General features: G+C 42.2%; 2 protein-coding genes across 6 annotated transcripts in view; one reads left to right on the top strand and one right to left on the bottom strand.

Moving 5' to 3' along the window:
* Positions 1-8,348, bottom strand: part of Naa60 (N(alpha)-acetyltransferase 60, NatF catalytic subunit) — a 33,109-nt gene extending 24,761 nt beyond the window's left edge. Inside the window, exons 1-2 of one of the 4 annotated variants that reach the window (XM_031360835.1) lie at positions 8,223-8,348; positions 747-783 (exon numbers count right to left, since the gene is read on the bottom strand). The gene's annotated coding sequence lies outside the window, so the exon portion shown is untranslated. The remainder of the gene's footprint in view (positions 1-746; positions 784-8,222) is intronic. The other 3 variants (XM_031360825.1, XM_031360860.1, XM_031360852.1) reach the window with 3 other exon arrangements.
* An 80-nt stretch (positions 8,349-8,428) lies between these two features.
* Znf597 (zinc finger protein 597) overlaps positions 8,429-24,844 on the top strand; it is a 19,716-nt gene continuing 3,300 nt past the window's right edge. Inside the window, exons 1-4 of one of the 2 annotated variants that reach the window (XM_031360775.1) lie at positions 8,429-8,775; positions 9,612-9,738; positions 13,133-14,225; positions 16,234-18,431. In XM_031360775.1, coding sequence (XP_031216635.1) covers positions 8,743-8,775; positions 9,612-9,738; positions 13,133-14,225; positions 16,234-16,294 — 1,314 coding nt within the window. In that variant the 5' untranslated portion in view covers positions 8,429-8,742 and the 3' untranslated portion in view covers positions 16,295-18,431. Of the gene's footprint in view, positions 8,776-9,611; positions 9,739-13,132; positions 14,226-16,233; positions 18,432-24,844 lie in introns of those variants that run through there. The other variant, XM_031360766.1, reaches the window with a different exon arrangement.

Below are 24,844 nucleotides of genomic sequence, written 5' to 3'. Positions count from 1 at the left end.
ACAGGCTTGGGGACAAGCATCTTGTGGTCACTGAGATTGATCTGAATCAGCATGAGTACTGACTAAGCATTCAAGACTCTTTTCTGCCTTCTAGTTATCTTTTGATGTATTTTATATTTCCTCTACTATACTTAAAAGGCTATAGCTTTCTAATGGCCACCCATCCCCTCCCTCAATCTACTCAATTAAGTTTGCTACAGCTTGAACAAAGCTGCCCCCTCTCTCCTTCCGTTTGTTTCATCCGGAGTCCCTGTGCTGAGTTCTGCTTGTATTTTCCTTTGGCTCCTAAGTACTTTACCAGGCATATGAATTGTCTTCCTCTGGCTTACTCATGGCCCCTTTCATCTTCTGGCTTTTGGTCAACCAGAATGCTAAAGGTACTGCAGAGGGGGCAAGCTGACAAGCTAGAGAAACCAAACTGCCAGGCATGGCCCTCAAAGAGAAACCTTTAATTTCTGCCTCAGCTCCCCAGCATTTTCCTAGCCTTGGAAGGCTTCTCTGGCCCAGAGCCAGCAGCAAGCTTTCAACAACATGCCTAGGCTGCTCTTCTCTCAAATCCTAAGAATCTCCAAAGTCAGGATCTCTCCAAGAATTGAGGCATTGTTAATATTCCCCCTGATCCTCTTCTTCATGGTCTTCGTGTTCTAGCTGGCTGGTAGGAGAACAAAGTATAGCACCGCTCTCTAACTCCAACCTAAGTGATCCCAAACGCCGGCTGTCTGGAAGGCAGCAGCCCATGGCCTTACCTCCGGATCTGTGTGAGGATGGTAGTCAGTAGATGGTCTGGGGAAAAAGTAGAACAGAGACTGGTATCATGTTATTCTAACAATATTTAGGCACTGATGAAAGTCAGTGCCTAAATATATACAATATACTGAAAGTCAGAAGGCACACTTCGTTCACAGAGGTTGTTCTATTCACAATGAGGCTTATGTCCTGATAAACCTACTATAAGATTAAAAATATAAGTGCATTAAGGAGTAGAGAGAAGGACCAGTCAGTAAAATGTTTGCCATGTAAGGATGAAGACCTTGCAGATTCTTGGCACCCACATAAACTTGTGCAGTGTGTGGGATTCCAAGACAGGTAGATTCCAGGTCTTATTAGCTAGCCAGCGCTTAGCTAAAGTGACAAGCTTTCAGTGAGAGACCCTGTCTCAAACCAAAAACCAAAACAAGTCACTCATATGTATTTCTGGCCTCCACAAGCATGTACATAATATGTGCACTTGTACAAGTACTTGCATACACACACACACACACACACACACACACATACACATACACAATACTTTAAAAGTTGGACATGGTGGTACACTTTGGGAATTGGAAGCAAAAGGATTGGAATTTAAGGTTTTGCTTAGCTGCATAATGAATTGGAGGCTATAGGGGAATGCCAGGGCAGGGAGCAGGAGAGGGTGGGTTGGTGAGCAGGGGGATGGGGGGAAGGGAACAGGGTTTTGTTCTGTTTTTTGCTTTTTCTCGGAGGGGAAACTGGGAAAGGAGATATCATTTGAAGTATAAATAAAGAAAATATCTAATAAAAAAATGAATTGGAGGCTAGCTTGTGTTATATGAAACCTCCTCTCAAAAAAAACAAAATAATAAAAAATTGAAGCCTGGCAGTGGTGGCTCACGCCTTTAATCCCAGCACTTGGGAGGCAGACGCAGGCAGATTTCTGAATTCAAGGCCAGCCTGGTCTACAGAGTGAGTTCCAGGACAGCCAGGGATACACAGAGGAACCCTGTCTTGAAAAACACACACACACAAAAAAAAAATAGAATTTATTACATTTAACCCACCAAACATCATTGCTTTGCCTAATTTAAACGTGCTTAAAACACTTACATAGTCTCTAGTTTGGCAAGAAAACGTCTAACACAAAGCCCATGTTAGAATATTGACATCTCATGCGCCCAAACAATCCAGACAACATAGTACACCATAAGGTGCTAGATGATTATTGACTGGGTGCTATAGCTTTATAAGCTCAGGAAAGTACTGTACCACAGATTGCTAGCTTAGAAAACCATCACAAGTTGAGATGTGGTTTCTACTGAATGAATGGGTAATGACCTGCCATGGAAAGGATGTTATGTTAGGCATACTAAGTTGGGGACGGACCATCTGTATTTCTTTAGGAAAAGCTCCTAGAATGTTGGTTAAATTGGTTTTAATTAAGCACACTTTAACTTTGGAAACCAACCCATTTGCCTGCCAGGGAGGTTTTCCCAATGCTCTCCTGTTCCAGGAGTGAGAAGATTCCACCTGGTACAGCAATGCACATGGCCAGTGCCCTTGCCTGACAATATGGCGGAAAGCACAATATTACTTCCTGCTTTTGTTTTTTTGTTTTGTTTTGTTTTGTTTTTTCTCAATTTCTTCTTGAGACAGGATCTCATGCAACCCAGGCTGGCCTTGAACATGTCATGTAGCTACAGCTGGCTCTGATCTTCCTGCCTCTACCTCCCAAGTACTTGTATTATTTAGATAGTTGCTAACAAGCCCTGCTCTATTTTTGTTTTTGTTTTAATTTAAAAGAACCATCTACATTTAAACTTTACATGATTTTTACAAATGTGTCTAAGATGTTTTGAGTCTGACTTCACAAAAAGTGGTTTTCTTACATTAAACCATTTTTTTAAAAGAAGGATTGCATGTCTGTGGCAAACACTTTAGACAGAATAAAAGGATGCCCAGGGAAATTTTTTCCTGGCCGATTCTAGTCCTAGAAGTCTCAGGAAACCAGTTACCAATTTCCTGGTCTCTCTTTAGAGATTTTATTCTCATGGTGAAACACTTTCTTCAGAAATAAGATCCAAGTGTGTGCTTGACTGGGGTGACACACATGCCTGGAATCCCAGGACTTTTGAGGCAGAGAAATCAGGAATTTGAAGCCAGGCTCCAGCTTAGTAAGTTCTAGCCTAGCCTGGAGGACCCTGAGGCCCTGTTTCTAAAACAAAGAGGTGCTGGGAAAATGGCCTAATGCATAAAGTACTTGCTGTGCAAGCAGAGCCCGCATAGAAACAAACAAGAAAAGCAACAAGTGTGGTATGCCTATGACACCAGCACTGGAGGTGCAGGGAAAAGGAGACCTCTGGAACTCAATGGCCAGGCAGCAGAGCTAACTTTATGCGTTCTAGGCCAGTGACAGACCCCGTCTTAAAAAACCAGACCAAACCAAAATGTGGACAGCCCTTGAGCAGTGACATCTGAGGCTGTCTTCCACATGCCCAGGTAGTTGAATATGCAAGTCTACACACACACAGTACAAAGGTCAAGCTCTGAAGTTCAGTTCTTTTCTTCATTTAAGGAATAACAAGGCACTATGGATTCAGAACACACTCTGGAGATATGTGATATTGCACTCGTGTGTGTGTGTGTGTGTGTGTGTGTGTGTGTGTCTGTGTGAGATTAAGGATTTCAACAAGCATTTATTGAAAGAATATATATTTGTCATATTAAATACTGTGGGAATCCTTCAAATATATTCTTTTATTTTTTTAACAAGCCTGAAAGGTGTCCTTAACTTTGCAATGAAACACCCACCTAAGACCTTTATAGTGTGCCCACTGTCAAGGACAAAAGCATGACAGCCTGTGGTTCATCATTAGAAATAAGTCCTTTGCTTGAATCACAATTTTCCTGACATACCTGGATACAAACTCAGTTTCCAAAACTAGCCTTTCCACAAAGACATCTGAACACATCTTTCCCAGCATCTTGTTTTAAAACAAACAAACAAACCAACAAACAAAAACCACCCTTTACAAATAAGCGTCTTCACGGTGTGCAGAGCAGACACTCATTGTCCAGCATCTGCTTCTGCCTTGGGAGTCCTCAGGAGAGACTGCTGTCATGAGAGAAGGAATTTTCCAGGTGTGTGTTTCCAAGGCTTTACTATTATTTGCATGGATCAAAACCAGGACAGGTCTGGGAAAATAGCTCAGTACAGTGTTTGCAAGCATGGCATGAGTTCAATCCCTGAACCCATATGAAAATGTTAGGCAATTGTCACCCAATAGGGAGGTAAAGGCAGCAGGATCCTTGGTTATCTCTGATCAGCCAGTTTAGCCTAATTGGTGAGCCCCAGACCGTAAAAGACCATCTCAAGGTAAAAGTGGACAGTGGTCCTGAGGGTGACACTCAAAAACTATCCTCTGACCTCCAAAGGTGTGTGCACTCATGCACACATGAGCATGTTCATGACCATGTACACATACATCCAATCCAGGAAAAACAGGAGCGACATATTTTACTACCAAAATCCAAAGAAAATTTTCTATTATGAAATAACACAAGTAGGGATGAGGAGACGGCGCAGCAGTGCAGGAAACTTGTTGCCCTTCTTGAGAACCTGTGTTGTTCCCAGCACCTTGTGGTAGTTCACAACCACCCAGAACTCCATCTGGGGAATGGGACACCCTCTTCTGACCCCCCTGAACACCAGGCATGTATGTGGTATACAGACATACATGCAGAAGGAAACATTTATACACGTAAGTTGAGCATATGACCACAGAGTATCTAGTGTCAGAATGTTAGGGCAGTACCATGGAGGGCCTGGTTCTCTATTAACATTTGAGACTGGGCCTGGCAATGGGACAAGAGATGATGCATATACTAAATACTTGCTTTTTCTTTATGGTCAGAGTAACTGGAATAGTCAGACACTTATTTAACAAAGAATATACCTACTAACCTCCGAGTCTTTAAAACACCCTCTATCTTTCTATAATGACAATTTAAAAATTAACACATGGACTTTTTGTTTGTTTGGTTGGGTTTTTTTTTAATATTTATTTTTATTTTATTATATGTAAGTACACTGTAGCTGTCTTCAGACACTCCAGAAGAGTGGCATCAGATCTCATTATGAGGTGGTTGTGAGCCATCATGTGGTTGCTGGGATTTGAACTCACGACCTTCAGAAGAGCACTCGGTGCTCTTAACCGCTGAGCCATCTCTCCAGCCCTATTTGGTTGGTTTTTGAGACAAGATTTTTCTGTGTAATAGCCTTGGCTGTCCTGGTCCTTTGTAGACCAAGCTGACCTCACACTCAGTGATCCATCTGCCTCTGCCTCTCATGTGTTGGGATTAAAGGTATGTGCCACCAGGCCTGGCTCACATGGATTATTTTTATAGTTGAAAAAATGTATTTGTGTATTGAAGGACAGAGAGAGAAAAGGAGAAATTTGCTTTTGCTATGTATCTTGCTATATATAGTTTGCCTCAAACTTATCCTGCGGCTTCAAACTTCTGAATGCAGGGATTATAGTTATGTACCACGACACTAGTCTCTATCTCTCTTTTTGATATATTTCACTATGTAGCACTGGTTGGCCTGGAACTCAGTATGAAGACCAGGTTGGCCTTGAATTCACTGATATCTGCCTGTCTACCTCCTGAGTGCTAGGATTAAAGGCCTGAACCACCATACCAGACCACACCAGTCAAGTTATTTTAATTATATAATATATATCTTATTAATATATTATATATTAATTCTATATTGTACATTTTTATGTACAGTAAATATATTAATAGTTAATATATAATAAAATATAATCTTGATTAATATCTTCAGATCTTTAGAAAGACACTTGACTAGAGAGAAAACTTCCATTCATATAACTACTACCATTGATATGTTAAAGGTGAAAATGGAAAATCTTGCAAATCATGGACTTTTTAAATTTTATGTCTATGTCTGTGTAAATGTATATGAACATGGAAGGATATTTAAGTGTTCTTTGTTTCAGAAATTATAGGCTTGGGTTTATATTTATGTCAGAGTTACTTAATACATTAACAAGCAATGTAATCATATATTAATAGAGAAAATTCATCCATTTATAATAAAAGCAGAATGAAAGTGTTTTGGTATTATAATGTATTGGGCATTTCAAAGGAAATACAGGGTCATATGAAGTAGATTTGGATTAATTTAAACCGCATATATTAGGAAGCCAGGAAAAAGTTCAAAAAGGAAACAATTGATAATGGGGAAAGGAGAAAATGATTCATATATCCAGCTAATACAAACAAGACAAAGATGGTGGTAGATAATATCAAGACAATAATAAACAGTGCTGCAAATGTCAGGAAGTGGTCTGAAAAGTGACAACAAGTAATGTTTGTTTTGTTTTTAGACACATCTTATGGGAGCTCAGGCTGTCCTCAAACTATGTAATTGAGGCTGACCTTGAACTCCTGGTTTTTCTACCTCCACCCCTGTGGAATGCTTCAGTCAGTAGAGAGCATGCATCATCACTACCACATATGTGGTGCTAGGGGCCACAGAAGCTCAAGCTTTCATGTTTCTATTTCTTGGTCCACTTGGCTTGGCTTGGTAGTTAATGCCTACAAGAGCTGAGGAAAATGTTGACTCCACCCATCTCAGGCCTAACCTTTTCTCTGGTTAGATACTAAAGTATTACTCTAGGCTTAGTTTCTGGACACTGGAATTTGCTCATCTCTTTTTAATAATCGAAACAGGGTCCAAAGTACAGAACCATACATCTATATCAGAAGATTCTTAGTTTAAATAAGACATCTATGGAAAAATGTAAAGCAAGAGGAGAAAGATGGTCATGAGTTGCATCAAGACGTGATGAACATTCCTTTGCTTTAGGATTATATACCACTCTTCAGTATTTTGAAGTGGTCTAGGTCTGTAGGGAAGTTTGTTTTCATTCTTTCATCTGTCATTGAAGCTTTTTTTCCCCACTGGGGTCTTTAGGCAGCCTCATTAGTGATCATTTCCAGACAACTTGGATAACAATGGATAGCTTGTCCTTGTGAGAATGTTACTGACGTTCTACTTGGCTTTTTCCTTTTCCCAGTTTTTATTTTGTACAATTAGATGGTTAGAGCATGTCAGATCCTTCACCCAGTGATAGAGCATTGCATTGATGCATAATAGGCCAAACCCTAATGAATCTTTATTCTTAAAAAACTTGGGATAGGTCCATTACACAAAGAAAGTTAGCATGCAGTAGCTGTGTTCCCTTGGCATTATCAACATGTTTAATAGGAATCTTTGGGGCCTGTATGCTGCCACAAAATGCACACAACTGCTCTACTTTTTAATTGTTTTGTTAGATTCTGTTATTGGCAGTTGAAACTATCCTGACATTCCATCAAATCCCACTACTCTTCAACTCAAATGTTTTAATAACCATGCAGCCAATCCCTGAGTAACCTGACATTAACATAGCAAATTATGTTGGCACTGAGTGGGATGGTCTTGACTTTTAATCCCAGCACTTGGGTGGCAGAAACAAATGGATGTCTTCTATGTTGGAGGCCAGGCTGGTCTACATAGCAAGCTCTGGAGTAGCCAGGGGTGTAGTGTAAAAGTCTTAATCTCTAACGAAAGAGAGAAGAGACCTGGGGTTTACTTGAAATTTTCAAGAAACTAATCCTGTTTGTTGTCTCTTCCCCGCCATCCCCGCACGCAACTCTTTCATAAACTGGCAAATGTGGGTCTGTATCTAGCTACTAAGGGATACTGAGGCAAGACCCTTAAGTGCCAGGTCTGCAGGGTTAGCTTGGGTCAACCTCGTTTCAAAATAAAGTTCAAAACAAGGATAGGGGTCTGAGTACCGCTCAGTGGTAGAAAGTCTACTACTATGTGTGAAGCCATATGTTCACCCTCAAAGTACCACAAAGGAAAAAAAAAATTGGCACGATCATCTAACTAGTGACAGTTCTAGAAAGAGCTTGAATTTATGATTTTGAATCTTCAATTCGCTGCTCAGTGTTGGTTACAAAAGACATTTGCCACTGGGGCAGGTCCAGACATCCTGCAAAGGAAATCAGCGATCTATCCCCGCTCGATGTCCACTATGGGTCCCAATCATTCGATTGGACACCTGTCGGGTACAATACTTAATGCCCCTAGACTACTTTGGGGTCGGACACGAGCAACCATGCTAACCTGGCCTGAACTTGTGATTGCGCACATACCGTGGCCCCACAATCCATCTGAGACACAGGGCTTGGGCCCAAGCTGAGCCTGGGTCTCGGGTCCTCTCATTCGCTTCACCCAATCCGACAGAAAGCTCAGGCCTCCCCCACCCCTCCCGCGCCTGTGGGTTCCCGCACTCCGTGTGGGTGCCCGACTCCAGGGTGGTCCCGCCTCAGTTTTCGGAATCACCGTGTCCCTCAGGGACCATTCTACTTCTCCGACTGAACCCATCAACAGGCGAGGCACTCACCACCGAGACCCAGCCAGGGGAACCGGAAACGGCTGCTTGTAGAAGCTCAGGAATAACTACGTCTCTCGGTTGCCAGGTGCGATTCAGGTCCTCGGGAAGCTGCTCAATTGGTCCATTAAGGAGGGTCCGCCGCCTCGGGAGTACGCTGGCCAATCAGGATGCAGGATGGCTGAGCCGGGGGGAGGGGGGCGCGTCGCTTCCGGCGGTTTCCCTGCAGCTACTGCGTGGGGAGCGTGGGAGTTTTGTGGTGGCCTCCGCCTCCTTTGTCGCGTCTCGGCTGGGCGTGGCTTCATGCTGCTTCTGCCGGGTTGGGCGAGGCTGCCAGGGCTGCGGGGCTGGTGAGTGTGGCTGTTTCAAAGCTGTTTTGGAGAAAGAAGGCGTCACCTCAGGTTCTCGAAGGAGCTTGAGGGTCCCGAGGCGCCTGAGGGCGGAGTGGAAAGGCCTGGCAGCGGAGTCGGAGCCTCTCCGCTCGAAGTGTTATCCAAACGTAGGGACTTGAAGAAGCCCTTCGTTTCCCCAGATGGCGTCCACGCTCCCCACATCCGATGAGCAGGTGAATTATGTCGCTGTTTTCCTACAGGTGTCCTGACCTGGCAGCAGGGTTAGACGCGCAGGTCCTGAGGCGCCTGCCTCCTCAGACAGCCCTTTGCCTAAGCTTACTCGTCGTTCCTTGGCTTACCAACTTCCTCATTTCAGAATCAACAGGTGGAGGACAGCCCTGGCAGGGGGTCTATGACAGTTTTTCAAAGTGTCTTGCTGGAATGCGTCTCCAAATGGCAGATTCCTAGGCTTCACACCTGTTGAATAATGATAATGAAGGCCTAGGAGAGAACCAGAGCTTGAAGTGGTGTGAGGAGCTGAGCAATCACTGTGATGAAGAAGAAACAGACTAGCAAGGAATGATGTTAGGAAACTCCTGAAAACTATTTCTCAGGATTTTTATTGGGCTGGCCAGCTTTCCCCACGCGCCCCCCTTTCCCCCTCCCTTCTTAGAAAATCCTTAATAATTTCTTTCTTCAAGAATTGTTCACTTGGGGTTGGGGGAGGGAACAGGGTTCCCCCCCCCCAGGGGAAACCGGGAAAGGAGATATCATATAAAATGTAAATAAAGAAAATATCTAATTTAAAAAAAAAGAATTGTTCACTTATCTTTTCAGGAAAGACTACATTCTCACGGTGGGTGTACTCTCTAGATTCTCACACCACTATTTGAAAATTTGTTTATGCTCTCTCCCCCACCCTATCCAAGCCATAGTGTCCCCTTGGGGAGCAATATTTTACATCAAACCTTTTCTCCTTAGTATGCAAAGGGGTTTAGCTCTCTTCAGCCTTCCAAGATACTCAACTGACCTGCTAGCTTTTTATACTAACAGTGCTCTACTGTTTCAGGAACCATTATTTTTTGAAGATCTGGATGTGTATTTTTCTCAAGAGGAGTGTGTGAGTCTGTACCCGGCCCAGAAGACCCTCAGCAGAGAAGCCCCATTAGAGAGTTTTGAGGATTTGGACTTGATAGGTAAGACAGTTTCTTCTCATGCATTATGGAACCTTCATTAGTTCTAGGATGAAAATTGTTTGCCTTGTCCATACTGGTGGTGGATTGAGATCTATCTGTAACACACACAAAATGTGTATCATGTATATATATTTTATATATATATATAATCGTGTATATATGTGTGAATTTTTATGGCTATAGCAAGTAAGAACTTGTACTCGAGAACAAGTTCTGGAGTCAGATGATGTTTTTCCTTTTGTGAGCATGAGGGCCAGTGCACATGCATGGGTGTGTGCAGGCCGGCAGTGATATCATGTGACTTTCCCACTCTGCTTACTGAAGTCTAGTTAGCTTGCTCTGAGATCCCCCGTCTCCACATCCTAACTGTTGGGATAACAGGTGGAATAGGTACCATATCTGCCTGGCTTTTACTGGGTGCTGGGGATCACTGGTAAACATTTTATATGCCAAGCCATCTTCCCAGCCCTGAAATGATTCTTAAAAGAAACCCAGTCTACAACAGTGACCATGGTTTCACATGTGTGCCAGTACATTGTAATCTCTTTAAATACCCAGTCTACAACAGTGACCATGGCTTCACATGTGCCAGTCGATTGTAATTTCTTTAAATAATTGTTGGAGTCAAATTAACTTTACTCGGGAAGCTTCCTTAACATAGATATTGTCCTTTGTTAAAGGTTGGGAACTGATTTTCTCTTAAGGGGGAATTCTGCCTTTCTAACTTAAGGGTAACCATATGCAGTATCCCTATGCCTGCATAGACATCTAAACTACTTTTCATAATTCATGGCTTATATTTTCCATTTCTGCCATGTTCATATTCTCTAGTTTCTTGAATGTGTGTGTGTGTGTGTGTATTTATACTTAACAACCCAGGATCCCCTTGGTTCTTTCTTGCCAACTTTCTCAGCGTATCCTTCTAACCCGTCTCCATTTCTTTGTGACAAACACAAATTCACAGAAATTCTTTGTACGCAGGGATCCCAAGTGGCCGCCTTTGGCTGAGAGAGATGCTGGTGGATGATTTTACCTATCCTTCCTATCCTTCCCTTGAGTCTCTCCAGAATTACTCTTACCTTCCAGGAGCCTGCCTGCCTGCCTGCAGGAGCCCTTCCCCCACCCTGCTTGTACTCCCTCAGCACTCTGCTTCCTGATGCTGACCCTTGTCCACCTGGCTCTCCTGCTGCCCTTATCAGTCTCAGAGACACCTACTGACCTGCGGAAGAACTCTCTACCAGGGAACCCTCAGCCACTACACCTACATAGGATCCAGCATAGACAACAGTAACCAAACACAGGCTTATAAACACATTATAGTATAAGTAATATGACAAATTTATAGATATATATACTATATCTATAATAGCTCTTTTGCTACTTTCTTTGCTGATTTTATTTGGTCTTATGAGACAAGGTCTGTGTAGTCTTAGCTCTCCTGGAACTCCCTATGTAGACTAGGCTGGCCTTGAAACCACACAGATCTACCATCTCTGCCTCCCAAGTGCTAGGATTATAGACATATGGATACACTAATTTTAAATACATGGGTCATTTCTGGGTCTATTTGTATTGATTGACTTTTCTTCTTGTTATATGAGTTGTGATTACTATTCTTTACATGCCTGACAAAATTTGACTAGATTTTTAGACATTGGTAATTTTATATTTTTTAATCTCATTTTTTAAAGATTTGTTTTTGTGTATATTGCATATTTTGCCTAATGTATGTCTGTGCACCATGTGTAAGCCTGGTGCCCTAGGAGGTCAGAAGAGTGAGTTGGGTCCCATGGAACTAAAGTTACAAATGATTGTGAATTGCCATGTAGTTGGGAACTGAACCCAGATCCTCTGGAAGAACAGCTGGAACTCTTAACAGCCAAGCCGTCTCTCTAGCCTCTATAGATGTGATTTTAAAAAAGAGAAAAATTTCAACTTGCAATTAAGTGAATCTGCAGCCATATACCTATGGGTATTTAGGGATGGCTATATTTGGAAAAATATTTAAAAGGAATTGTTTATACTAGGTTTAGGCTTGGTCAGCCATCCTCAAGATAAGACAGTTTTTGCCTGCAGTCTATACATACACAGCACTCAATTATGATCATTTTTCCGTGAAGCATGTAAAAGTGTTTCTGTTCAGAGGAAGAGCATCCTGGGACTTGGAAGCCAGGAACCACACAGCTCTGAGGGGAAAAGGTATCCAAATGGAAGGGTGTCCTGAGACACGGGCCCAGGAACCACACAGCTGTGAGATGTTGCAGCATTCCAATGGAAAGGCATCCTGAGACATGGGAACCACACAGCTCTGAGAGGAAGCCTCCTCAGCAGAGGGGTTGTGGCTCCCAGGGGAGGGGATCCCCAGCTGAGCTCAGGATCTCAGGCCTGCTCTGTGCCTCTTCATTGCTTCTTGTCGTCTTGTCTTCTGATGAAAGAATCACACCAGGCAGAAAATATCAAAAAAGAAGTTTATTGGAGAGTCCAGGGTATGGAGGGGCGAATCCAGGGATGGCTCCCCCTTGTTTCCCTGAGTAGATGGCAGGGAATGTGACAAAGGGGCAGGGCTTATATAGGATTTCTGAGGGGGTGGAGCTTCTCAGGGCAGAGATTGCTAGAATGAGGATTGGTGGGATTTTAAGTTCTGAACTTGGGGGCTAGAGAGAAGGTGCTGCCACTGTGGACACTTCCTGTGGGACAGCCCCTACAGTGGTGTTTCATGAAAGCTAAAGTAGGCTGAGCCGTGGATAGCTTCTCGTGAAGGCAGTAGGCTGAGGCAGTAAAAGAGTCTCCATTAAGCTCCTGCTGAGGTAGGAAAGGAGATGAGCCACTGTGGATGAGCCCTGGTGCCCACTGCTGGCCGGGATGTCGTGCCATCTTGATGAAACTGCCATTTTTTGACAACTGCCAGGGCATCTTACTAGGGCGGAGGCCATGGCTTCTGCCAAACGCCGCTCAGGAACTACAAGATGGAATTCTAGAGACCTCCTAGGGATATAGAACTATTTTTGATTAATTTATTTATTAAAGTAGTTGTTTTCTCTTTTCAGATAAATATGTCTAATTTCTATTCCAGTTTTGACTACTCAACTTTCACTTGAGATAATGAAAAATTCCTAAGACCTAAGTAGAAGAAACAGAAAAACTACATTTCTAGGTACTGCCTACCAAGGTCCTTAGTACCTATCCCACTGAAGCCTGTTTTCGAGACAGTCTCCATTCCTTCATGCAGATTGACCTGGAACCTTGTAGTGCACCCACATGGATAGACTTTGAATTGGGGAAGTCTAGAGAGCCTGTTGGCTCCTAATTTTGTGTGTTAGCGTTCAGTTTCCTGGTCTTCTTCTGTGTAACTACTTTAACATGTTCTTTGTGTCTGTTTTGTTTTTATGAACAGGAGAAGACCAGACTGAGACCAGTCAGAAGTTGAGCCTAGAGCCTGTGGAACTTGAAAAGCTGTCCCTAGAAAAGTACTCCATTGCTGCACCCCTTGTCCACTGCTCTGAACAATCTGAGGAGGATGTTGAAATACAAGAAAGCAAAATGTCAGGTGGAACTTTGACTTGCAAGACCAAGCTTATAAGCCTCTTGGTTACCATTGACAACCAAACCCCATTAGTAGAGTTATCTCAATGTTTAGGAGTCAAAACACTTTCAGATATTATTGAAGTTCCTTGGGAAGAAGCCAAAAATGTGTACAAGTGTCCTGACTGTGACCAAAGCTTCAGTGATAATACATACCTTGTTTTGCATCAGAAAATTCATTCAAGAGAGAAAAAGTATAAATGTAATACCTGTGAGAAGACCTTTAGTCACAGAACCAACCTGAGGACACACAAGCGAATCCACACTGGTGAGAAGCCTTACAAATGTACCAAGTGTGCTGCCAGCTTCCGACAGCAGTCACATCTGTCCCGGCACATGAATAGCCATTTAAAGGAGAAACCATATACATGTAGTATATGTGGGAAAAGTTTTATGTGGCTCCCAGGATTGGCAGAACATCAGAAGAATCATACTGATAAGAAGTCTTACGAATGTGCTGACCACGATCAGGAAACAAATCTGTCTTTGCCTGAAGAAGGAGGCTCATCAGACACACCATCCCAGCATACACAGTGTGTGCAGACGGTGGAGCAGCCCTCAGACCCTACTCTTCCTGAGAAAGACCATAAGGAGGACTCTAAACTCTGCAGTATTGATGATGAGGACTTTTTCTCATTCTCCAGATTCAAACCCTTACAGTGTCTTGACTGTGACATGACTTTTCCTTGTTTCTCCGAGCTTGTCTCTCACCAAACCATTCATGACCTGGAAAAACCTTATAAGTGCAAAACATGTACAAAAACTTTTGCTACTGAGTCAGAACTTGCATCCCATGAGAAGAGTCACAGAAGAGAAGAGCCTTTTAAATGTACAGTGTGTGGGAAGAGCTTCAGAGTGAATATGCAGCTCATCACTCATAAACGAACCCATAGGAGAAACAGCAAGTAAATACAAGCTTTTGCTTCTGTCAGGCTTTTCAGTGTCTTTGTGATGGTAAACACTGCTGTGCACAGGGCACTGTGCTAGGCAAGCACTTTACATACATTCCATGGAATGTCACAGTATTACATATTACATCTGATTACGTCTGAGCAGATAAATCAGTGTTACATAGATAGTATGTGAAGCCAGAATTTGAATTCAATTAGTGATCAAATTCCATTTATATGAGCCAGGGGAACATAAAACTTTAAAATTCAGTTTTTGACTGCTGGGTATGGAGGCTCACACCTTTAATCCCAGCACTCAGGCAGCAGAGACAGGAGGATTTCTATGATATAAAAACCAACCTGGTCTACATAGTGAGTTCCAGTCAAACCAAGGCTATATAAAGGGACTCGTCCAAAAAACCAAAATAATTCAGTTTTTGTTAAAATGAAGGTTGTTTTACAGTTCTTTCTTTAAAAATGTGATTTCTAAGAATATTTCAGGAAGAGGAGATTTATTTTTTGCCAGTTCTGTTACATGATGTATCTAGGAAAATGAATGTTTTTATATTTGTTTTTATGCTTTTCTTGTTAAAGCTATTTCAGTGTAATGTTTGGGGTTTTTAAAAATGTGAATTTCTACTTTGGGACTCCATATAAAGTTACCAAATTTGCCAACTTTTTAAAAGTATGTGTAGGGAACAGAGAGACAGAGGTGGAGAGAGCCTGTGTAGCCCAGCCTGGCCTCAGAATCATCATTTTCCTATATTCATCTCCCACGTGCTAGGATTACTGGTGTATACCACCATGTCCAGCTAGTTAACAGCTTGATGACAATATTTATGATGTCTTGCTTGCAGACTTGATGGCAGGGACAGGTCCTGACACTCTGTAGAGGTTAGACTTTGCAGGGAGTACTTGTTCCTTCCTTCCTTTCTTTCTTTCTTTCTTTTTTTTTTTTTTTTGGTTTTTCGAGACAGGGTTTCTCTGTGTATCCCTGGCTGTCCTGGAACTCACTCTGTAGACCAGGATGGCCTCAAACTCAGAAATCCGCCTGCCTCTGCCTCCCAAGTGCTGGGATTAAAGGCGTGCGCCACCACCGCCTGACTACTTGTTCCTTTCTAAGGGGGTTTGCCTCCAGGTCCCCACTGAAGCACACTCCAGGCTGATTATGAATAATTAGAACTACTTTTTAGAGAGCATGCTAAATACTATGGTTATATTATTTTGTTTTATCTTCAAAAACAGTCTGAGAGAAGGGACTGTCCATGTTTTATAGAAGAACTGAAGCTTTCAAAGGGTAAAGTCAGTCTTTTGCTAAGCACATAAAGTATTACATTGCAACAAGGCTGGCATTGAAATTCAGTGACACTGCCCTACTACCTGTTGGTGTTTGTGCCACATGTTAATCCTTCTAAGAGACAAGGAAGCAGGGAGAGGGAAGGGAGAGACAGCTCTTTTGGAGTCTGCCCTGGGGCTTCCTGCCTGATCCCGCCTGAGCCCCTGCCGTTCCCTGTGTGTTACCCAGAGCTTTATCTCATTGCTCTCCAGAAGCAACAGAAGACTGACTCTATGGCCTCATGCTTGAATTCCTTGTCAGTATATTAAATCAGATTTTTTTCATTAAATTATAATTCTTCTCCATCTCCAAAGAAAAATACATATAGCATTGTTGAATTTTTAACCAAAATAATTGATAACATATACGCCTTTAGGTACTGGTATTACAGACAAATATTAGAACAAAATATTGTCATACAGTGTGGTTATTAAAAGAACCAAGAATGTTGTAAGTATACATTTATATAGAACTACACTTTACAGCAAAATGGATTATATACCTATTAGTAAAACTATCTATATAGTCTTTTGGTTAGTATGCAAGGATGGTTTTATTCTGTTTAAATGACCCATAAAAGCACAGTATTTACTAAAATAGAATTACTGCTGGGAAATTTTATGAACAAAAAGCCCTTGTGAAGGCCAGTGGCTACAACGTAATAACGGGGCAGTGTCTCCTCTACAGATGTGCAGATGGAGAACCTCATGTACAAAGACACCAGCCGTGCAAGCAACTAAGTTCTTAATACTTACTAGAGACAGGAAGATCGCTGTTGCTGACACCGACAGCCTTGCCTCCTGCTTGTCACCCCTCTCCTGGCTGTCCGCCCTCTCCTAGAGGTCGCTGTTGCAGCTGATCCACAGTTGAGACTGTATGCCCTGTATGTCAAGGTCAGATTTGGCTGGTTTCTCCACATTTCGGATGTAAAGCATCATTCTGTCAGAAAGCTGGGGGTCTTAATGGCCTTCAGGTCTCTTCAGCCCTCTGTCAGAGATGCTTGGGGTTGTACAGAAAGGTAGTCTCGAGTTTTCGCCTAACCCTGGGATATAATGGTTGTTAGACAGCAATAAGAGCATTAGCTTCCTACACTCTGTTGCTTCTCAAGGGAGGAACTGCTATGGTGCCTCATAGGCTCTAATGTTTGAGTGAAGACTGTAGAGTTGAAGGACGGGAAGTAAAACTGGAAAAGAGGCTCTTACTTAAGAGAGTTGGTATCAAAAGAAATGAGAATTATGTCAGGAGGGACTTGGACAAAATAGTTGATAGAAAGGTTGGAAGTTGTCACCTTTTAAATTTGTTTTTGCTTCTAAGGAAATACCAAAGAAGGTGAATTTATGCTGCTGGTCCTGCTGGTCATCTTTTTTTGTTTTGCTTTGTTTTGTTTTCCCAAAAAGGTTTTTCTGTGGAGCTCTGGCTGTCCTGGGCCTGACTCTGTAGACCAGGCTAGCCTCAACTCAGAGATCCATCTGCCTCTGCCTTGAGTCACTGGGATTAAAGGCATGTGCCACCACTGCCCTGCCCTGCTGTACATTCTTAACATGAAATTCACAATTTAGTTCTCAGTGTTTGTGGTTTCTGCATTCTCCAGATTTTGAAAGACTGCTCACAAAAGATTAGGAAAAAAAAAAAGAGGACTTTAACAAAGACCATTACTATATGTGAAAGTAGTTAAATAGCCTTGGTATAATAGTATTGGTGATTGGTATGCAGAAAAAATGAAAAACTATATATCAGTTACTGTGAAATATTTTTAGTTATTTCCTTATCGTGTGCTTGTTCCTAAAAACATTGGTTGTATGTTATTTTCAAGCCATTCTGCCTCTAAGGAGTTGAAGAGAAAGCTGTGGTATTCAGGCTACCTTTATGATAATAGCCTTTTCATCCTCCTCCTAATATTGCCAAGTAGGGTCGATTCCACATGATTGCTCTCAACCCAGGGTGTTAACAAACCATGTACGTGCTAGTAACGAATAGTGGAGACAGTCAACACAAGGATATAAAATGGAATGTAAGAGCCTGTTGCTGTGAATGGTTAGCTAACTACATGGTGTACAAGGAATGTTGATGTTATGAAGTATGGTAACTTGGTACTGAAGATGTGAACTCAAAACTGTGGATTTTTTGATGCCATAATAAAAATGTGAATAACTGTTCCTTACCATGACTGTGGGGATTCCAGTTTCTGTTAAGCTGTCATCACTGATGCCAACAGCAATTCCCAGGGGATTTAGATATTAGCTAGTACTTGCACTTTGTATTTAAGAGATGTTAGATTTTGTTGTTAAAGGAGTAGAACACAAACTAGTTTTGTGCTGCTGTTACAAATAATTTGTCCATATATCTCCATGACACTGAAAACAGCCAGCATAAAGATCTTGCTTTAATCTGTAATTTACTGTAAACAAAGGGAGGTGTAGGTTACAGCTTTTATAAAAAAGAACCTATTTGAAATGTTTCCTGAGGGGATCTCAGTAGGAAACTGCTTATACTTTGACTATTTGTTAAAAAGGTAAAGATGTTTATTAAGTGTATATTTAACTGGTTTAGTCTTCATATTAGAACTATTTATGTGATACAAAAAATGGCTATTACCTATCTTTCCAAGACCTGTCTAACTACAGATGTTTTGTCTCTTCAAGTTAAGATCCTTGTCTACAAGTCCAGTTTAGAGAGAGGATACAACAGTATTCATTTATATGGACACCTAAGAATATTCTACCATGTCTGGTTATTTTGATGCCTAATTAGTTTTCTGTATGCACCTCTGTTTAACGTTTCAGCTTTACTGTTTTTTGATGGGTTCTTATCGGTCTTATCTCAACTGTGAATGTGTGCTTCTGATGTGCAATTTATCATCCAATAAATGTTTGTTGTTTTGACAACAGGTGGTGAACTTTTAAAATATATACTTAAAGGATTTTCTGTTGTAGTAAGGTAAATTTGAACAGCTGGTTGGATAATACTTAAGAGAATATGACAGAGTGAATGATAAACTTCACAAGATAAAGGAAATAGCATGTCCTGTTTCCCGGAATTCAGTATAAAGTTGCATTCTTATTCCAAGACTGCGCTAGATGTCTACCCACCTTCCCCAGTCTTAGCTGCACGGTAGCGGCACAGGAAAGGTACTGCCGCTTCCACTGGGCAACTGTTGTCAGACAGGTAGGTTCAGGAAGTATAGTAAACAGTTACTCTTAAGGTTTCCAGTGGCTTTAGAGCAATCATTGGCCAGCTAAGCAGCCACCAGGCATGCAGGCTGGCACTCATGCCTACCAGATGCCATTTGCCCCACTAGCCGAGGGGAAGCCGGAAGTTGAGGCCACTTCCGGTGTTTCCCTCTTTCAGCGCATGTCCACTGCTCTGGCTATTGAGGCTGGACATGTAGCGGTGCAGTTTGGTAAGGTAGGTGTGGTCTGTCCCATAGCCACCCCACACATCTAAGGTCTCAGCGGAAAACTGAAGTTACTCAGGACTGAGTCTGCGCTTGTCTGTGTGAGAGTAACATGTTGAGGCTGCAGAGACTTTTATTTCTATAGCATGATGGGAAGAATTGACCAATGCTGGACCAGAGGAAGCCGTGCTGGTGTGCTCTTGGTCTTCCCATATAGCCAGCCCTCCAGAGCAGCTGAGTCTGGGAGCACAACTGGCTCCTTGGAGCATTATTCCATCTGATATGCTTCCGATTAGTCAGAGCATGTTCTTAGCTCACTTTGGGTAAATGGTTTCTCCTGAATGATTTTAGCCTCATTTATGACGGCACAGATTTATCTGATGTCAGTCCAGGTTTCTCCTCTGTTGCACTTAAGTGTAATTCTGGTATTCGAGTACCTAAAACGTTCTCCTATGAACATTTTTGAGAAAGCCAAATACCTACCAACACTGCATGCATTTAGCTTGTTTGCCCACAGGACATGGTGCTCTATCCACACAATTGCACCTCCTTTTCTTCCCTTACACTGTGGCTTCCCCAAATCATGCTAAAATCCCAGCTCCCAGGGGATAGTATTAGAAGGTGGGGGACTTTGGAAGGTGATTGGGTCACGAATGTGAACCCCTTATTTAGTTACCTTATAAAAGAAACCAGAGAACTAGGCAGCACTTTCCACCATTTGAGGACCCATAAAGGTGGCACTGTCTATAAAAGGGCCCTTTCCAGAGATGGCATCTGCCAACACATGAGTCTTCTCTGTCTCTAGGAATAGGAGGAACCAATCTCCTATCCACAAACTGCCCCACTCCTCATCCATTCTTCCATGAATTTTCTGTGGATGGTATCTTAATATTTCTCAAACATGCTGGGGATGTAATTCAGGGAAAGGGGCTTATTTAGCATCTGGCAGGCCCTGTGTGGTTACAAACAAAAACTAAACCAAAGAAAACCCCAGATATTTCCCAAGCCTGCTTCTCTGCGTAATTGTCCTCATCCAAGAGTAACTAAACTTTATCCAGCCAGTTAAGTAAAATAGTCAGGTACAGTCTGATGAGGTCACCATTCAAAGACATTTTCTACTGACATTCTGTTGTCCTTAGGATAACAGCTGAAGTCTTCAATGTGACCATTTCTGTTAGGTCTTCTCCAGCCATGCTATCTAGCTACATGTGGATTTCCAGTTCAATATACCAATGTCTTCCTTGAGAACTGTGCATATGTCCAGGGAACAGAGGTGCAATGCTAGGGATTGACCTTAGGGCTTCATACATTGCTAGGCTAGGCACTCAGTTCATGCACTATTTTTTTATAGAAACCACATGAAAGGGAAGGTAAGACTAAAAGTCTGTGATGGTTTGAATGAGTATGGCCCCCAGAGACTCATATATTTGAAAGTTTGGTGTCCAGTTGGTAAACTGTTTAGGAAGGATTAGGAGGTGTGGCCTTGTAGAGAAGGTGTCTGTGGGCTTTGAGCTTTCAAAAGCCCACACCAGTGCTTCCCACTCCCCATCCTCCACCACCTGCCTGCTGCCTTTGGATTAGATGCAGACTCTCAGCTTCTGCTCCAGACCATGTCTGCCTATCTGCCACCATGCTTCCTACCACAATGGAGATGGTCTAACCCTCTGAAACTCTAAGCAAACCCCCAATTACACAGTTGCTTTTTGAAATTGCCTTGGTCATGGTATCTCCTCACAGCAATAAGACAGTAACTAAGACAAATCCAAGAAAAAATAAAACAGTAACCATATCAAGTGTTTTGTTGTTCCAGAAACTCAGGAAGCTGGGGCAGGAGGACTGCTTGAGTCCAAGAATTTGGGGCCAGCCTAGGCAACACAGCGAGACCCCGTCAATCCATACCAACCACAGATCCAATTAGTAAACTAAGAAAGGATACCTGGAACTCAGGTCTAGTCTTAATTGGCTGGCTGGCTATGTGGTGTGGTCCAGAGTATGTGGATTCTGAACATTTGTGGGTTTTTTCTTCCTAAAATAGTAACAATAGAAGTCTGCTGTATTAGATGAGTTCAGTCCTCCACAACTTGGAAAAAAAAAGTCTTGTATGTCAAGTACTTACCAACATATGTTGCTTATGAAGTAATCAATACCATCTTTATTTCAGTGGGGAAATGTTTATTCCAAAGACTAATAGAACTATTTTAATAGATATTTAAATTTCCCTTAGGAACCATGAGCCACACAGGGAAGTCTGTGGGTGATGTGACCCAACAGGCTTACAGGAACTGATAGAGACTGTGCTCCAAGGATCCTTAATTTCATTAATCCACAGGGATGTCAGGCTGCTTTATACTGGCAATTTGGAAACAGAGAATTTGGTCCCTTGTATTTTGACAAGTGACAGCTGTTTTCATTGCAGACATGTACTGCTAGGCACGGGTGTACATCAGTAATCCCAGCATTCCACTGGTTAGGACAGGAAGATTGCAAGTTTGAGGCTAGCCTGAGTTATGCAGGAGATTGTATCAACCCCCACTGCAAAAACAAAAACAATTACACAAGATTGTATTTCAAAAGAATGGGAGAAACTGTTTTCAAGTCATATCTCATAAGGACTCCATCCCAGAATATTTAAAGAATTCTTAAAACCCAGCAATAAAAATGATAGTCCGTTTTAAAAGGGCCACAGAGATAGTTATGGTGGCTCACATCTGTAGCCCTAGGACTCAAGACTAGGCAAGAAGATGGCTGCAAGCCTAGCTAGCCTGAGCTACAGAGCAAGACTCCCGTTAGAAGACAACGAAGGTTTTAGCAAACAGAGACAGGAGTAGTATTTCAAACTCATGGCCAGCCTGATCTATATAGTGAGTTTTAGGCCAGCCAGGGCTATACAGCAAAATCCTGTCTCGAAATACTAGAGTGGAGGGGGGTTTTAAGTAGCCATTTCTCCAAAGCAAATATAAAGACAAGAAACAAATAATCATTAGTCATCAGGGAAAAGAAAATCAAAACCATGAGAGACCACTTTCCTCTGACTGGGATAGCAATAATCACAAAGACAGATTCCACGAGAACAGGACGAGGTGATACATGCCTGTAATCCTGATACTTGGGAGGTGAAGGCAGGAAGGTCAAGATCAGCTAGGATTGTGAGTTCAATGCCAGACATGAGAGTCTGGCTCAGAAAGCCTAAATGTAACAAAACAGTAATAAGTTATCAGAAACAAACAGTAATAAATAAATTGTTGAAGGTGTGGAGAAACTGCACCTCTGTACATTGCTGGCCAAAATGTAAAGTGTAGTGTAGCCACTTTGGGAAACAGTTTGATGTTTCCTAGAAAAGTTAAATAGAATTATTGTATGGCCTAGTGATGACCTTTGCTCAACCTTTAGGCATGTACCCATGAGGAATGAAACATAAAAACCTGGATATGATGTTTATAGCAGCATTACTCTATTCACAATAACCAGGGCGCAATTACACAATTCCATCAACCAATAGGTGGACTGAAGGCCTCTACACACAATGCAATAGGACTAGGGAAGAAAGCACTGATGTGTGACACAGTGCGCACAGCAAACACTATGCCCCAGAGGCTTAAGCTGTGACAGGAGCAGGCAATGACTGCTAATGTTTAAGCTTCACTTCTCTGTGACACTGACAGTATCCTAAAACAGGACTGTAATGACAGAGGTCCAGCTCTAAATGCTGTATGATAACCACTGAACCATATACTATCAATGTACAAGTTTTCTAGAACGTGTAATACTTCAATGAAGCAATAAAAGAAACATTTTAGTTTGGAGAACATTTGGAGGGAAAACTTAACAGTCTCTTGCATTGTGAAGAGCCACTACCAGCTTTACTGAGAGTGACAGTGGTATTGTGGGATTGGTTTACACTTTACCTGCTGGACATGAAAAAAAAAATGCTCTTTTGGTGTATAGACCTCCATTACCTGTCAATGTTTCCCTTCTCCTTGGGTCTCCCTGGGGCTAACTCAGGGATCAAACATCAAAAACAGGAGTCACCCCTAAGCTGACACCAGTATGTGCTAGGCAGGACCCAGAAATATGGCAGAACCAATGGGATGGGTAGGAGCCAGAGCTGCATGTGAAAGGAGACAGGTCATTTTCTTATGTTGGGGTCCAGCAAAGGGAAGCTGGCCACAAGGAAAGTAGGTAGGTCAAGACTCTGTGCAGAGGCTCTGGTGAAGCATGGGCAGGTGAAGGAGATGAGGGAACCCCTACATCTGAATGCGGTACCCAAGAGCCTCTGTGCCATCGACGGGACCCTCATGCCATCAGTCTGGAAGCGAGCCTCATGCAAAGGAACACTGGGCTGGGGACAGGCAGGCAAGGCAGCAGCAAGGCCTTGACATCTTTTAGAAAAGAAAAATGTTAACTGTGAGTTTGTCACATAAATTAAAGGTTTGAACAGGTGCCCAAAGACGCTAAATGATTACTGATGTGTGATCTGAAGAGAGGAAACATACTATGAAAGATTCCAGGTAGCAAAACTCTAGCCAGTGCCCCATGCCAACCCTTACACACAATCCTATGTTCTGTCTCTTTTGGGAGACCCCCTTTTGGTGACCAAGTTGACCCAAGACATACATGCATGGTAGGTTGGCCAAATGATGGTCCTCCATGTATATTCACATCCTAATCCTTGGAACCTGCAGACATTCCCTTAAATGGCAATGGGAACGTTTCGTGAGTGTTACTGAAGATCTTGAGATGTAGAGGTTATCCAAGAATGGAGGGGGCTGCTAGAAGCTGAAAAAGTCAAGGAAACCAATTTACCCCTCAGGAGTCTTCAAAGGGAAAACCATGCCCAAGGAGATTCTGGCTGAAGCTTATTTTAGACTTTAAACTTCCAGCAGTATAAAAAAAGTTTTGTGTTAAGCCACCAGGTTTGCACTCAATTGTTATAGCACCAGTAGAAAACAAATTCAGACATGACTAAAAGTTGCAGCAAGACAGCAGTGGAGGTGGCCTAGAGGAAAGTGTATGTGTGTGTGTGTCTTTGTGTTTGTATGAACTATAAAGGCTCTGGCCAGTAATGGTATGTGGGCTGGGGAAGAGGTAAGGCCAGGCTGAATATTGAAGATAAAGGCAATGACTTAATATTGATGCCTTCAGAAGAATGGCCACCACATCCTATTATCTATGTCTGCCTAACTGGAGAAAGAGGATGCCTTCCTTCCCTAGGGTGATGACTGATGGGCTCTACTTTCTACTTAAGAAAACAAGAGTTTGGCATGGGAAGGTGTCCTAGGCCCAGTTCTGGAACTCTTAACTTTTTTTTTTTTTTTTTTTTTTAAGATTTATCTATTATGAGTACACTGTAGCTGTCCTCAGAAACACCAGAAGAGGGCATCAGATCCTATTACAGATGGTTGTGAGCCACTATGCAGTTGCTGGGAACCAAACCCAGGATCTCTGGAAGAGCAGTCAGCACCCTCAACCACTGAGCCATCTCTCCAGCCCACATAACATTTTACATAAATATATTATTCTGTCAGTTTTAAAAGGCTATGGAGGTACAATTTACCTATCATAAATTAATCTATTTCAATAATTTTTCTGGAGTCACTTAATAGTATAACTATCCCCATAATCTAATTGTAAATACTGTGAACGCGCCAGTCACAGTTTTAAAGCTAATAGCTTATTTGAGAACAGGTAGAGTTCCCCTGTCCACCAGAGCAGTGCTACTCCTGGCAGCTTTCCTTTATGTCATGGGCTGGAGTTGGAACACCTTTAGTAAATCAAAAGTGCTTTGACATAAAATGTTCCCTCAAATATAATTTAAATAAAAGTACCACCTACTTACTTAGAAACTGCTAACCACATAAATACATATATATTCTCAATTTGTCTTTTTTTTTTTTTTTTTTTTTT

The sequence above is a fragment of the Mastomys coucha genome, unplaced genomic scaffold (genome assembly GCF_008632895.1).
Source record: "Mastomys coucha isolate ucsf_1 unplaced genomic scaffold, UCSF_Mcou_1 pScaffold12, whole genome shotgun sequence".
NCBI lineage: Eukaryota > Metazoa > Chordata > Mammalia > Rodentia > Muridae > Mastomys > Mastomys coucha.
The sequence above is the reverse complement of the archived record's forward strand: the minus strand, read 5'-3'. Positions and strand labels throughout refer to the sequence as shown.